Genomic DNA, 15,824 nt, shown 5'->3' with positions numbered 1-15,824 from the left:
TCTTACTCTTACCATCTATATAGAAAATGGTTTCCAACAGAAGGAGATGGCAAGGAATGTGTCTTGACTTGATAGCAGCATATATCATCTGGCATACTGGCCAAGATGTCAAAGATGTTACCTTGATGGGTTGTTATGGCTATGGAGATGATGTTTCAAGAAAGACAATTCCAGATGATACCAGGTAATAAGCTCAGCACTTGGAGAAGTACAGACTCCCCCCAGCTCGCAGTTCTTCCTCCAACTCTTTTTTTTTATAAAAACATATTTACAAATGATCTGCAACAACCTCCAGGTCATTCAAGTATGTAGATGACACCTGCCTAGCTTCATAGGATAACTTGCACCAACATATGCTAGCCATCAGTGACTATTACAAAAAGTGGAGACTTAAGCCCACTGTGTCCAAGATAGTATCATACTTCTATCTTAATTATGCCAATGCTTCACAAGAACTCAGTATCTTCTTAGATGGAGAATGGCTGGCACGTGACCCAAAGCCATATATCTAGGAGTAAGTCTAGATTGCACATTTACTTCAAGAGACCATCTCACCAAGATAGCTCAGAAGATCAAGAGCAGAAATGGCCTCTTAAATAAGCTTGCAGGCTCAACTGGGGAAGCTATGCAAAAACATTGCACAGTGCTAGCTTTGAAGAATATTGCGGTTCTTTACGGCTAAACTCTTCCTACACAAAACTAGCTGATGTACAACTAAATGAAACAATGAGAATAATAAAAGGGACTATGGGACCAACAAACATTAAATGGCTACCAGTTCTCTCAAATATATGACCTCCATATCAGGTATGACATACTTGTTTTGTCTGTGCTGACATTAACATATATTTTGTATTGCTAGAATAAGTAGGTAAGGGGATCACACAGGGTATTTCCCAAAGGAAAACACACTGGGATAAAAATTTGTTTAGGCCTGTTTTCTGCTGCAGAATTGACAGCGTGCTCCAAGCTAGAGGCCTGAGGCTCACTCAAAATTGGGACTCAAACTTCATCAGTGTATTTTCAGGCAGCTGCAGCTACCAGGCACCCAGAGGCAGCTCACCGGTTTGACCAGGACCAATTTGGGCCTGCTGCCTTGCTAACAGTGGCCCTCAGGTAGGTCGTTTGTGTGTGGGGGGGGGGGGGGGGGGAAAAGAGAGGCAGGAGCTGACAGCAGCCCTCAAGAGTGCTGTGTAGCTAGGAGGTAAAATAAAAATAACGTATCTTTTTGTTGGCAACTGCTGGTTGTTAGGCTGCAATAATTGTTGGAAAACGTGAGCCGAGCATGCCCAATATATTCTCCGCTCAGCGCTGTCCAATTTTCAGAGGCATTAGGCCCCTCCGTAGTATAGGAAAGGAACGAAACACCTGTTCAAGGTGGCCGCCAGGGGCTCCTGAATATCATCCAACATGGCACTGGAAGTATTTCAGGTGTTCTTGAGAGATAGGATCTGCAGGGGTGTTCATATGGTGCCAGATTACAAATCGAAGGATAGGTCCCAACCCTGGGTCTTGTTTACACAGCTCTGAGATATTTTGAAGAGGGTAAGGTCATTGATTGTCTGAAGCTATCTGTAACACAGCATAGGGGGACTTGCTTTTGCAGAATTACGCTGGCAGCCCACAGCAGTCTTTAAGGAGAGTGGTTAGTGTGTGAGCATTACAATCAGTTGTAATGCTGAGTGTTTTAAAGTGTGGCAACCTAACTAGGGAGGTAGGCTAGACTGAGTTTACAGTAAATGAACTGATGTTTAGTGATCAAGCTAAGTGTATCTTACTTGTATGTATTTGAGGAGCATAAATATATTTTTCCATTGTATTAAACTGTTTAAAACTGTTTGTTCATCTATCTTATGTAAATAAAACCACTTAGTGGTTCAAAGCCTGCTTCCTGATTTGGGAAAAGAGTGTTTATCCAGCCCACCTTTCAGAGAGGAGTATTATTTGGCAGCACATAACATATTCCAGTAGCTGGTGTAGATTAAGGGTTCATTGTTATGATCCCTGGGTCAGAAAAGACACACTAGATCATAGAGGAAGAGGCGTCGGCTTACAGGAGTGGCCGGTGAATACCCAAGAAAATATCTAGCATAATATCCCAAAATCGGGACACACACATTCTGACCCTTAGGATCTTGCCCTTACAACTACCAAACTCAGGAACTCCTCCCCCATAGTACAAAATCATGTAAAACATGGATTATCAAGACCATACATTTGGATGATAGAATAAGTCAAACTGTGTTTTTATTACATGGTTATTTTAGGATGTTTACCAATATTTTCAGAATAAAATTCTGTGCATCTGTCCAGAGACTCAGTTTCACACAGATACTACATTGGATTACAATTTTTAAACACATTATTCTGAAATAATCAAGTGACTTAGCTAATTGTGCAAAGACGGTTTCATATACAACTTGCAGTTTTTGAAAATGTGGTTAAGACTTTACAGGACCAAAATGACCACTGCAGTTCCAAAGTTCAAATACAAACTATACTCTATTTTTGTTTCCCTCAAACACCAGGAAAAAAGGAAAGGAAACATACTTTGAAGGGCAAATTTTCAATGGAGTAGAGGAGCCAAGGGTCCTTGGTGTATAGGTCATTAAAGGTGGGAGTGCAAGTAGATAAGGCCATTAAGGCAGGCAAATGCAATCCTTGGTTTTGTAGCTAGAGACAAAGTACAAATGCAAGGAGGTAATATTCAACCTGTACAAGACCTTTAGTTAGGCTACAGTTGGAATATTGTGTAGAATTTTGGACACCCTATTATATAGGAAGGATATAAAAACAATGGAAACTGGTAGCATAGATTCATTGCAATGTTACAATGGTTAGTTACAAAGACTTAAAGTTTTTTTTTTACTTTCACTAGAACGGAGGGATTAAGGGGTGAACTGATAGAGGATTTCAATTATTATGGTAAGGGTAATGATCAACTGTTTCCACTGGTCAGAGATGATAATGAAAGGGCACAAATTGGACATAATCACAGAGAATTAAGGGAGGTTAAAAAAAACTTAGGAGGGTGATTAGAATGTGGAATTCTCTGCCACAAAACAGTTGAAGCAGTCTGTAAATACTTTAAAAGGGAATTAAATAGTTGCTTGGAAAAGAGGCACGATAAATTGTATGGGGAACAAGCAAGAGAATGGAATTAGACTAGGTGGTCATGGACAACAACATCAGTGCAGTTTGATGGCTGAATGCCCTGTTTCTATTCCACGGGCTCTGCATCCTCTGTGTGAAGTTGTTAAATCTAAGCTGTCTGTTCATTTTCCCTTTTCTGAGCTTGAGTTTGTGCCGCCTGGCTGCAGTTTGTGGTTGAGCAATTTATTGGAGTTCAGTTTACCTGTACCCTTTAGAAGCTTGAAAACTTTGATAAGGTTCCCCCTCGAGTCTTTTCTGCAGCATAACCATTGCCAGTTTCTTCACTCGCGTCTCTTAGCTCAGATCCCCAATCCTCCCGTATTGGTTTAGCTGCCTCCACTATACAAAAGACACAAAAGGCATCAAGGGGTATGGGGAGAGAGCAGGAATATGGTATTGAGATAAAGGATCAGCCATGATAATATTGGAATGGCGGAGCAGGCTCGAAAGGCCTACTCCTGCTCCTATTTTTCTATGTTTTTAAAGCCAGGATATCCTCCACTGTAGTACGATGACCAGAACTGTACACAGGCAGGCTGAATCAGTGCTCTGTAAAACCTCAGTCACCTGCTGGGACTTGTATTCTATCCCTCCGGCTGTACATCCCAAGATCCAGTTTGTCTTTATTGCTGTGACACACTGTGATTGTTTAGGTGAGCTGTCTATCTGTGGTGTCGTTCTACTATTGTCCACCTTATATTCTCACTGCTTAATCCACTTCCCTAATCTCATCACATTGCTTTTTTGGCCATACTAAAGTTGTTAGTGCAATGCCGCATATTCCTCTGTAGTTGGGCTGCTTGTTCTGTTATTTGCAGTCCCCAACCCCCATATTGTACCATCAGCAAATTGAGTCAGCTGTTCCTATTTAAAATCATTTATGTACAATGTAAACAATAATTGCGCTAGCACTGACCCGAGGCATTTTGCTAGTCCTCGATCTTGGGTAGTAAAGCTACTGGGCTATGTTTCTACACTATCTGCCATTTAACAAATGTACTAGTAAACATTTTTACATTTAAACTTCAATCACTTCATACAAATTTTCATGTAACAGCACACAGTTTTGATGTGGCAATATCTCTTGTGTATTAAGTTCCTGTAATAGCTTCTTCATTCTCTGTAATCGTTGCTCTTGGCGGCGAGACTTCTGCTGTAAGAATTTCAGTTTCTTCTTCAGTTTCTCGTTCTGTTCTTCCAACTGCTGAATCTTTTTCTTTTGCAAACACGCATCTCCAACACTGTAGCTGTGGTCGTAAACAGTTAGGAGACCATGTGCTTGCTTCAAAGCGGATTCCTCTGTAATTTCCTCTGCTGCACGAGGTTGGGCACTTGGTATTGCCATTTCTAACTTCTATCAATACAGTGATTAATAGATTAACAGCTCTGAATATATACTTTCAATATTCGGTGATACAAATACACTCTAAGCTTTAAATTTGCTAACAAATGTCTACTGCAGCAAACCCCCAGAAAATACAAACTTTTATCTAATCCCATCATTTGTTATGTCATACTTCAATATTTGTTGAAGTATAACATACCTTATATTAAGAATTAAATTAAAATGAAAAATACAGCACATTTTATAGCTTATATGCTTTACAAAGTCTAACCCATCAAGTTTTTTTATTTGATACTACAAATCAACATATTTTGAGATCAATTTTGGGCGAAACATTTTAATTTCTGCACAGTTTTGGTTACTACCTCAAATGCTGATGTGTCAGACAACAAAAACAGGAATGTGTGTTTATAGACGGGGAAAGATTTGTGAAGCACCGGGGGAGTCATTGAACACTGGAAAGCTACCAGTAGATTAATGTGATGCCTGTATTCAAAATGGGCGACCAAACAGATACAGGCAACTTCAGACCCACGAGTCAAATCGCCCAAAGTCTACGCTTTTCTAGCATAAGATGATCCAGCTCCGAGGTCATGCTTTTCCTCATTTGTTATCATGTGTTTTGAGCAATTAGCATTCAAAGGGAGACTTATTTCTCCAATAAGCTTCAGAATGGAAGACAGACACAGTCTGCAGGAACCAGGCAGGTGATAAAGGGATTTCCTTTGATGCTGGGACAACATGTTTAAAATACTAATGAATTCAGCATGTTGTCAGATGAAAAATATAATCTAGTGTCAAAACAAGCAGGCTATCATGCACCAGGATAGCCAATAGCTGTGTGCTGAGGTGCTAAAAATGAACATTAATGTTGCTTGATAGAAACTGTTTGTACCTCAAAAGTTAAAAAGCATCTTTATAACACTAGAGATTTTCTCGTGGTCTTCAGTTCTCTATTCCCTGTGGGGATAGAACAGAGCTCCCCAAGGATTTGCCAAACAAACCACATGCGTATGTATCCAAGCACATAGAAGCTGGAAAATAGCATGGTTTTTAAGCACTCTGCCCAGTTTCTACATAGTGTAAGTTTGATTATTCTGTTAGTATTTTGTGATTTTTTTTTTTTTTGCTTCTATGCATTCCTTTAGCTATAAATAAATCTGCTATACTTTAGCAGCTTTAGCCTGTACACAACTGTCTATTGTTATGGTATTTTCTCCAGTCTCACTTGACAGGAGAATGCATTTTCCAGGGAGAGATTTACCATGTTTTGGAGTTAATTGCTAGACCTAGGATACAATAACCCAAGTACAGCAGTGGAGAGAGAGGCAGGCTTCAGTTCTGCTTTATGCAAAATGCTAACTAGTCATTAACACTCGTAAAAGCAAAAGTATCGGGAGAAAGCCTGAACTGTAACATTGGGCAAATCTGCAAAATAAAAAGAAAGATTTGTTTTTTAATACACAGAAGTTGGGATTTATTTACATGATAGCACAATGTGCCTAATATAGCCAGTATAAAGATGAACTGATTCATGTAAGAGATGCAAATGAATCACCAACTGCAGATAAGCAGTCCCCTTGAGATAAAGGAAAGGTGAAATCAGATCCACTGGAAAAGTTCGACAGATTGGGAATCGATTACTACTTGTACTGTAAACCAACTCATAATTGCTGTTTTTGCACCACATTTCTGGCTGGCAGGTAAATGCATCATTTGGTCAGACAGAGGCATACAGACCAGCCAGGGACGATCCATGCTCAGTGTCCAGTTAGCTGATCGCAGCCAGGGGAGAATGAGAAGCAGCCTCAATCCATGGACAATATGGGGTTGGGGGGGGGGGGGGGGGAAAAGGGGGGCAGGGAGGAGGAGAAAGAGAACATCCAGACTCTCCCTCCTAATCCTGTCACTTTTTTTTTTTTTAAATATAGATAGGATTTATATCTTTGAGTTCATGAAAAATTTTAATTCAACATCGCTTCTTCCTCCACTTTGTAATATTAAATAAGATGCAAAGTTATAATTGCTGCCGTTGAAGCACTCCTGCTCTAGCTAACTTCATGTCATGTGTCCTAGACAGTCAATATTTAGGGGTCAGTATGGCTTAGTTAGTAGCACTTGTTTCTGGGAAAAAATAGTGGGTTTGAGTGCATAATTTGGACCTGACAAATTTAACAATGTGATACAGGTAGACTATCCTTTATCCGAAAACCTCGGGACCAGCCGTGTTTCGGTTTTCGGAAAATTTCGGATTTCAGAAGGTATTTTATAAGACTGGGAAATTTGTCGGGGGTGGGGGTCAACGGGGGTGGGGGTCGGGGTCGTGCGCACGACTTACGCTGAACGAAAAAACTTTCGGTTTTCAGAGGATTTCGGTTTTCGGAAGTTCGGATAAAGGATAGTCTACCTGTAATTTTTAATGACTGCCAATTAACCTATCTGGCCCAGAAAGTGAACGTGTGGAGTCTCATTCCTTCAGGTAGTGAATCGTTGTTGGAGATCCAAGAAATGTCAGTTTAAAAAAAAAAGAATTCTTACTCTACTTCTCTGTCCCTTTTCACTCTAAACTCTTAATCCAACCTTTCATTCCTCTCAATTTCTCTTTCTGTACCTGATTTGACAAATTCAACCACTAATTCACCAGCCTTCCTCTGTTTATTTCTCAACCCTTAAATCTCATTGGTTAAGGAGATACACTATTGGTCCAGTTATTCATTAAGGTCCCAGATGCCCTGACCACACCATTATCAGCTCGCACTTCCATGCGCAAAAGAATTGAGCTTAAGGGTGCAGGGAAAAGTCTTAACTAACCGGGCACGCCGCGAGATGCCCTGCTCCAAAAATTCTGCCCCATTAAACCAAGGCCCCATTTCTTTATTCTGATTATTCAGGTGGATGTTAAAGAATCCATGACACTATTCAAAGAAGAGAGAACTTTCCAGTGTCCTGGCTAACATTCCTCCATCAATCAACACCACCAAAAACACATTAACTGATAATTCATTTCATGGCTGTTTGTATTCAATGTCTGCTCTTGGCCTTTTGACATGAAAGGATTATACATTGTATTTTACATAAAAATAACTAGGAAATTGATATATCTGGATCAGAAATTCTATGCAATCAAAATTTAAGTTAAAACTGTATGGAAAGGGATCACTGTTGTGTATTAATCTGCAGCATGGTAGCTTAAAAAAGGTATTATCTACAATTAAAATGACAGCGCTACATTCAAAATTACCAACATTAATCAACTTATTCTGCATTGTAATTGAATAATGAAAAAGCTACCTTTGACTGTTGATTTGGTCGGGTAAAGCAGAATATGGATGGCACAGCATTTTCTTCCAGTATTTTGTTGTTACAGTTCTTTCTAAAACAGTCCACTGTGAAATGTTCCGAGCAAAGATTGCTGTTTTTGGTGGGTGTAAAATTACGTCTCCTTACTGCAGCCAGCCACTTCTTACAGAGCTCTGGTCGTTTCAGGGGAAACCTTTAATCAAGTTTTAGAAAGCTTGTTAGAGAGAAGACTTTGAAGTGTTTTCTTTAACGGGATGATTAGCGACACAGTGTGGGTACGCTCGGCTGACTCAATGACGTCATCCTTCTGCGCATGCACCTGGCCACCCGATGACGTCACCGCGCATGTGCCTGGCCATGCGATGACGTCACTCCCCTCCTGTACGCGCAAAGGGTTCGTTTCCTTTAGTGACGTCAATTCCGATGATTAGTGTGCCATGTGTGATTACAGATTCACGACGATTGGGGCCATGCAGTGCCCTATGGAGTGAGGCCTGGCATAGCAGATTGGCCAATCCTCACAGCTACTTGTCCATTTGGTTAGCCCTAAACCAAGGAAAGCAGCTGCCGTTCTTCTGCGTGGCCACAGAACTAGTTCTGTGGCTCCTCAGTTCTCCTTTAGTAGGAGTCAGCTTTGGCTCAGCGGTAGCACTCTCGCCCGAGTCAGGAGGTCGTAGGTTTAAGCTCCACTCAGAACATCTAAAGCACTTCACAGCCAATTTAAGTACTTTTGAAGTGTAGTCAGTCGTATTGTTGGGAAACGTGGCAGCCAACTTGCACACAGCAAGGTTTCACAAACTAAATAAGCTTGCAGGCTCAACTTGGGGAGCTAATGCACAAACAGTGATGTTGGTTGAGGGATAACTATTGGCCTGGACGCCATAACTCCCCTGCTCTTATAATAATAATCAACTTTATTGTCATTGTTAGTGCACAAGTGCAGTACAACGAAATGTAGGCTTGCAGCTCCTGAGAGTGTACATTTAGGTTAAGACATTTAAACATTCAACATACATTTGGCTTGTAATACATTAACATAAACATATGTTTATGTTAATGTATTACAAGCCAAATGTATGTCTTCGAATAGTGCCATGGGATCTTTTAGTGGCAACAGTTACTGCTGCCATAGATGGAAGTCTCACAAAGCAGCCTTGACTGCTCAGAAAATGCACTCATATTGGACATCATTCCCAGTAAAAACTATGTTGTAGAATCACACTCCTATGTGCTTCCACTTAAACAACACCCTCTTCCTCTCTCCACCCCCAACTCTCCCTCCATTTGATTCCGGCGGGCATACTGCTAGCAGAATGATCAAAGCCACAGAGTGGCCATGGGAGCGAAATCACGGCAGAAACCAAAGCGGACATTTCTGATCCGAAGTTTCTGCTGAGAGGCCCTGCCCCATTCCATTTGCCAGACAACAGGTGTCCCACCCAGAAGTGGAAAATTTTCGTATAGAAAGTCCGGGCTTTTACGTCAGGGGAAATTGTGATCAAAGTGAGCAGTCTGCTGCTCAGCTCACACCTCGACTCCCTTGTACACTGCCCATCACTGAGGCACGAGACAGCTACTGACGTGCTGGGGCCAGTGCACAGAAGAGCCACAAGATGGATCCCCAGTGTAAGAGAGAGGATATAGATTCAAATTTAGGACCTCTATCAAGAAATCATTCACACAAAGAGGGATCAACGCCTGATTCAAGGAGTGCCAAATAGCCTTGCTCATCCATAGTTATCTTGTGATCAACATTTCCCCGCAGCAATCGTGAGGTCCCGCACAGGCCGCTCACCAGCTGTAACGCTGGAAAAGCGCAGCACATTTAAAGGGACCACGTATCTAAAATAAAAATTAGAGGGAACATTGCTTGTGATCTCTGTTTTTTGGAATGAGGACGATAAGGAGCAATGGAAGGAGAATGAGCAGTATTCATAGATACAAATAGCCTAACTGGCAAAGCAGCTCTAGGAGTAAAGAGGTGGCACTGTGCAATGTGTGTTGCCTGTAACTCCCAAGAGCTATCGTCTGTATGTCAGTCACTGTAGAGTAGAAGGCAATGCTGCTGTGCATTGGCCCATGCCTGTCTGCCATTGTAAGCTTCACTAAATAATTGTGCCTGGGGTGCACCAGATAATAGGATGATCTGTTCAGCTTGCTACAAATTGCAGGTCTGTCTTAGATATTCTCTCAATGCAGGAGAATGCCCACACTGACCACTGACAGTTGGGGTAAATCTAACACTTCAGCATAACCTGTCAGCTCCCTCCTCAAAAAAGAAGAAACCATGCCGCCCTGTTCCAATCAGCAGACTAGATATGTGCTTTTAGTGGCCATATGTGTGTTAGCATTAGCGCAGTGTTGGCTCCTCTACCGCAAGAACTGCACGTTACCACCTCCAATATAGCAATTGGGATGTGTTAACGCGATGCGTTCTCTGAACTATGGGGAGTGTTAACACCATGGTCCGTAATTTACAATCCCTACGGGTGTGTACGAGCTGTGTACACACCCGTAGGGACCTCGCAAGTGCCGGTTTCAGGCATGCGAAGCGCATGCGCTGAAAACCGGCACTTCTGATCTGTCAAGAATCCTCTCGACAGAACGCACGCCTACACTGGAGAAGGGCCTCTGTGGGTGGAGAGTTCTGCTTTCTGCAGAACCTCCACCCGCTGAAAACCCTTAAAAATCTTACACCTGGTAAAAGCAGGCGTAAGGCCTGCCTTTACCAGCATAAGAGTTGAAAACAGTAAAAAAAAAAAATCACTCATTTACAATTTTATACTTTTTAAAAAAAAGTTTATTTTTAGCCCTGTAAAAAACTTTTCAAAAAATTTAATTTGTTTAAAATATTTAATGTAATTTTAACTCATTTTTAAAATGTATTTAACATTTTGATGTTTTTTTCCCCAGTGATTCCCATTCATACTTTTGACGGGTCTACCTGTCAAAAGTATGAAGGGGGATTCCCTTCTCCCATTGGCTTGCCTAGCCCACGTGATCCCAGGGACGCTTGTGAACTGCCTGCGCCCCTGGGATACCTGGGCCTCTACGCGCGTGCACCAGGAGAGGCCCAGGATCTGAAATGGCCGGACCTCGGGAGCCCTCAGGTAAGGGCGTAGATTTTTTCCCCGATAGAAGGCATCCGCACGCAGGAAGCCTCCCATCGGAAATTACAGGCCATATGTTCGCTGAACTATGGGGAGTGTTAACACCATGCGTTCTCTGAATTATGGAAGTGTTAACACTATATGTTCTCTGAACTGTGGGGTGCATTAACACCTTGCCTTGTCTGAACTGTGGGGAGTGTTAACACTGCGTTCGCTGAACTCTGCGGTGTCACTATACATTGGTATCTCTGCATAGAGCTTGATGGTCCAGCCTGATTACCACTGACTGGATCAAATGACACATTCCAGGCAAAATACTAGGTGACTGATGTCCAATGACACCTCCCACTTCCCTGCATTGTCTGTACACTAGTTGACACAATGCTGCCCCAAACGCATCTTTTTAAAAAAATGAACAGAAACCTGCTGTCTACATGACTAACAAGCGATGTGCGAGATGCGCGCACCTTTATACCTTGTGTGTCCTGAGGGGTGCTATTATTTGTACTCAACTTTCAAATTTATCTCTGCTGGCTTTGGTGGAGTTACCCTATTACGTTACTGGGGACCCCCATGATAAAGAGGTTCTGTACATCTCTCACTCATCTGCATGCCAGTTCCTCTCTGCATCCCACCACTGTCTTGTGCTGTCTGTATAAAAGTAAAGGATGGTGCAGCGGGTAGTCAAAACTGCCCAACGCATTACCGGCACCCGACCATAGAGCACATATACCAGAAACGCTGTTTACGGAGGTCACGGACCATCATCAAAGACCCTACCCACCCCAGCCACAGTCTGTTCGCCCTCCTGCCATCTGGGAGACACTACAGATGCATTCGCACCCGAACGACCAGATTTAGGAACAGCTTCTTTCCCAGGGCTATCATCCTACTGAACTCCACAAATAAACTCTAAAGCCTGCACATCTGCCAATGCACTTTATTATGTTTATGTTAATGTATTACAAGCCAAATGAATGTTGAATGTTTAAATGTCTTAATCTAAATGTACACTCTCGGGAGCCGCAAGCCTACATTTCGTTGTACTGCACTTGTGCACTAACAATGACAATAAAGTTGATTATGATTATGATGTTCCAATGTTACTTGGGTAGTAGGGAAGGATGACTCGAAATGAGTACCCCAGCATGAACCACCAAGTTTAATACTTCTCTGCACTTTCATTTGCTGTTCCCTCTAAATTAAACTTCTGAATTGAGGCACAGAATAGGAAGAGGAGGATATGGAGGAAGGGAAATGGGATTAAAGGAGATAGCTTCAGTTTAGAGCTAATGCCAACACAGGCACAATAAGCCAATGACCTCCTCCGGTTCTGTAATTTCTATAATTATATGAATGAAATGGATTTTCCAATTGATTAATCCTGGGAACATGCCTCGTGACCCCAGTATTGTGAAGAGCAAAAAAGCCAAGAAACCACCAAGATTCATGGAGCTCGAGCTTGAACTAAGTGGATGGCACTAAGGAGACAGGCAACAGGAATCAACCTTAGAGTTGCTTGCGATGAAAAAGCAGCTAGAATCAATTGTCCAAAAAACTTTAGAAAGACAGACAAAAGCAAAATACTGCAGATGCTGGAAATCTGAAGTAAAAACAGAATCTGCTGGAAATACTCAGCAGATCAGGCAGTTCTGACAGAAGGTCAGAAAAGTTAACTCTCTCTCTCTCCACAGGTGCTGCCTGACCTGCTGAGTATTTCCAGCATTTTCTGTTTTTATATTAGAAAGACAGAACTGTTTTAAAAACATTTTTTGTTAAACTGTCACGTGAAATAAACTCATTAGTTCCTTACCCCTGAACAATAATATTTAGTGTGTGGCCATGTTCAGCTTCCTCAAATAGACAAAGAAATGGAAGCACGTGCTCTCTATTAAGTGGGAAAGTTAAAACTTGCATTTATTGCACCATTCACAACCACAGGGCACCCCTAAAGCACTTTCCAGCCAATTAAAGACTTTTCAAGTGCAGTCACTGTTGTAATGTAGGAAATGCAGCAGACAATTTGTTCACAGCAAGGTCCCACAGACAGCAATGAAATAAATGACCAGATAATCTTTTTAGGTTGAGAGATAAATATTAGTCAGGACACCAGAAGAACTCAGCTGCTCTAATTCGTATAATGCCGTGGGATCTTTTATATCCACTCAAAAGGGAAGACCGGGCCTGGGTTCAATGTCTCATCCAAAAGACGGTACTTTGAACAGTGCAGCATTCCCTCAGTACTGCACTGAAGTGTCAGTCAGCCTGGATTGTGTTCAAGTTTCTGGAGTCTGACTCAAAGATGAGTGCTGCCACTGAACCAAGACTGACACACAAGTATGAGCCAGAAAATACTTTCATTCCAACCAGTCAGTCTGTGCTCAGAGTAATAACCAAAATTAAAATAACAGAAGGCAACTCTCAAACAAATGTTGCAAATAGTGTGCATTTACACAATTAAAATAAGGCTAGTCAGTCTTTCCTCCTTCCCCACTCTCATCTATACACCCTATCCCTTTCACACCCCTTCTCCATCTCATCCTTTTCCCCCTCCCCATCCCAGCTTCTCTGTCCATTCCTCTCCTCCTCCATCCACCTCCACTCCACCCCACCTCCTCTGTCCATTCATCTCCTCCTCTGTCCTTCCTCCATCCACCTCACCGCCTCCTTTTCCATCTCATCCTTTTCCACCCCAGCTCTCCGCACCTCATCCTTTTTCATCCCCTCCCCACCACCGCCTATTCCTCATCCTTGCCCCTTTCCCTCCCCCTTTTCCCTCCTCCTTTTCCCTCCTCCTGAGCCCCTTTCCCTCCCCCCCTTCTCCTTCCTCCCCCATTTCATCCCCTTCCCCATCCCAGCTCCGACACCATTCTTTCCTCAGGCGCTGTTCAGAGCGCGACCGGCCAGCGCCGAACTTTGGCGCTTTCGGATCGCGGCCGCCGACTGTGTAAATAAAGATAGCGCGAGAGAGAGCCGCGATCAACAAGCGCTCCCCGGGCCCTACCTGTGGAAGGAAACGCCCCGGTCCTTGTCGTACCGATTTTTGCAGCCATACGCAGAGCATGACAGCACCATAGCACCGAGCCGCCTCCAGGCGCCGACCTCGCCCACCTGACGGCGATCTCGGCCCTCATTGGCTGGAGCCGCCATCTTTGTCTAGGAGACAATGTTGGTGACGTCACGGGCTGAGGAGAACTGCATCTTCCTGCACTGGGTGCCTCCTTATGGGTTATTTTAGAGAAAAAAGAATACAGATAATAGCAACCAGACAATTGGGGGTGACCTGAAGGAGGGAAAGGGAGAAAAGAAGACAACTAAAAAAATTTGGGGGAAAATGCATCTATGCATTGATTCCAACATGAGACACACATTCTGGCTGTTCCCCTTCCCTTTCCAAAAAGAATTCTGCATCTGTTCCATTATATCCCTTACCCTGGCACCTGGGATCAACACCACATTTAGGATGGCTGCAGCTATAAAAAGCACCTGACTTTTCACCTGTCTGGGGACTCTCCTAGTACTATTTTCTGCAACTACTTACTGCATAGTGTTGCTCTCTTTGAGTTGTTGTCATTGTCACAGGTACCCGATTGTCAATTGAACACTCTCAGGAAACCCTGTACTGCCCCCTGTGGATGGTCATCAACTTCTCTACACTAACTCACTCTGCCTGTGGGGTGACAACTTACTGTAATGTACGTTTCAGGAACTCTTCGGTGTCCCCAACTTCCCCTCAAGCTTGGAAACTTTAAGCTTTCTGAGAATGTCGATCAGATGTTATACTTTGTAGCTGCAGCTGTGGTTCGAAGGTTGACACAGGTCTGAGATCACATTTCTGTTGAGGCACAAACCACTTATAGTTCCTACTGAAGTCCAGGCTTCTGACAATTGTGCACAAATTTCTGAATTCAGTCCTCTTTGGAGAAAAGTCTGTGTACAGCCCTTAAATAAAAATTAATTGATCAGCGTCCACTTTTGACATTGGTTGGTGAGCTGCAAGGGGTTTAGCCTTTCCAAGGATTGTCTTGCTGTCAGGCTTGTCCTGCCCTCGGACAGTTCAATGAGGCCTTGGAGCGTTTCTATAATGCATGTACACAATGCAGTGCTAACATTTTATGGTCTCCTCATGCCCTTTCCAAGCTCATCTTGTTCATGATTCCCACCTCCTGCTCCCTCAACCCTATTCGCACTAAAGTGCTAACCACTTAACTTCCCTTTCTGGCCCCCATGTTAGCTGATATTATTAATTGTTCCCTCTCCTCGGGTACCGTCCCCCTCCTTTTCAAATCTGCCATCATCACTTCCCTCAAAAAAACAACCTTTGACCCCTCTGTCCTTGCAAACTACCACCCTATCTCCAACTTCCCTTTCCTCTCCAAGATCCTTGAACGTGTTGTCGCCTCCCAAATCTGTGCCCATTTTTCCCGCTGCTCCATGTATGAACCCCTCCAATCGTGTTTCCGCCCTTGCCACAGCACTGAAATGGCCCTTATCAAAGTCACAAATGACATCCTATGTGATTGCGACCATGGTAAACTATCCCTCCTCATCCTTCTCAATCTGTCTGTAACCTTTGATATGGTTGACCACACCATCCTCCTCCAATGCCTCTCCTCCGTTGTCCAGCTGGGTGAGACTGCCCTCACCTGGTTCCATTCCTATCTATCTAGTAAGAGCTATGGAATCACCTGCATTGGCTTCTCTTCCTGCTCCTGCACCGTTAACTCTGGAGTTCCCCAAGGAGCTATCCTTGGCGCCCTTCTATTTCTCATCTACGTGCTGCCCCTCTGCAACATCATCCAAAAACACAATGTCCAGTTCCACATGTATGCTGGCGACGCCTAGCTCTACCTCACCACCAACACTCAACCCCTCCATTGTCTCAGATTTGTCACACTGCTTGTCCGACATCCAGT

At 43.1% G+C, this 15,824-nt stretch overlaps 1 protein-coding gene across 3 annotated transcripts; it reads right to left on the bottom strand.

The window, feature by feature from the left end:
• Positions 1-2,216: 2,216 nt before the first annotated feature.
• Positions 2,217-14,144, bottom strand: LOC147122611 (THAP domain-containing protein 1-like). 3 transcript variants are annotated; one of them, XM_086007650.1, is made up of 3 exons: positions 13,946-14,144; positions 7,790-7,991; positions 2,217-4,507 (listed from the first exon to the last, which is right to left on the bottom strand). In XM_086007650.1, exons 1-3 carry the CDS (start codon positions 14,056-14,058, stop codon positions 4,172-4,174), a joined length of 651 nt encoding a protein of 216 aa, XP_085863776.1. In that variant the 5' UTR covers positions 14,059-14,144; the 3' UTR covers positions 2,217-4,171. The 3 variants fall into 3 exon arrangements, with proteins under 3 accessions (XP_085863776.1, XP_085863768.1, XP_085863785.1); XM_086007642.1 differs by having other exon boundaries at positions 13,913-14,133; XM_086007659.1 differs by lacking the exon at positions 13,946-14,144 and adding an exon at positions 12,722-12,840.
• Positions 14,145-15,824: the final 1,680 nt, after the last annotated feature.

This window comes from Somniosus microcephalus, chromosome 2 (genome assembly GCF_052327205.1).
Source record: "Somniosus microcephalus isolate GS21.2 chromosome 2, FLI_Smic_1.0, whole genome shotgun sequence".
Classification (NCBI taxonomy): Eukaryota; Metazoa; Chordata; class Chondrichthyes; order Squaliformes; family Somniosidae; genus Somniosus; species Somniosus microcephalus.
The sequence above is the reverse complement of the archived record's forward strand: the minus strand, read 5'-3'. Positions and strand labels throughout refer to the sequence as shown.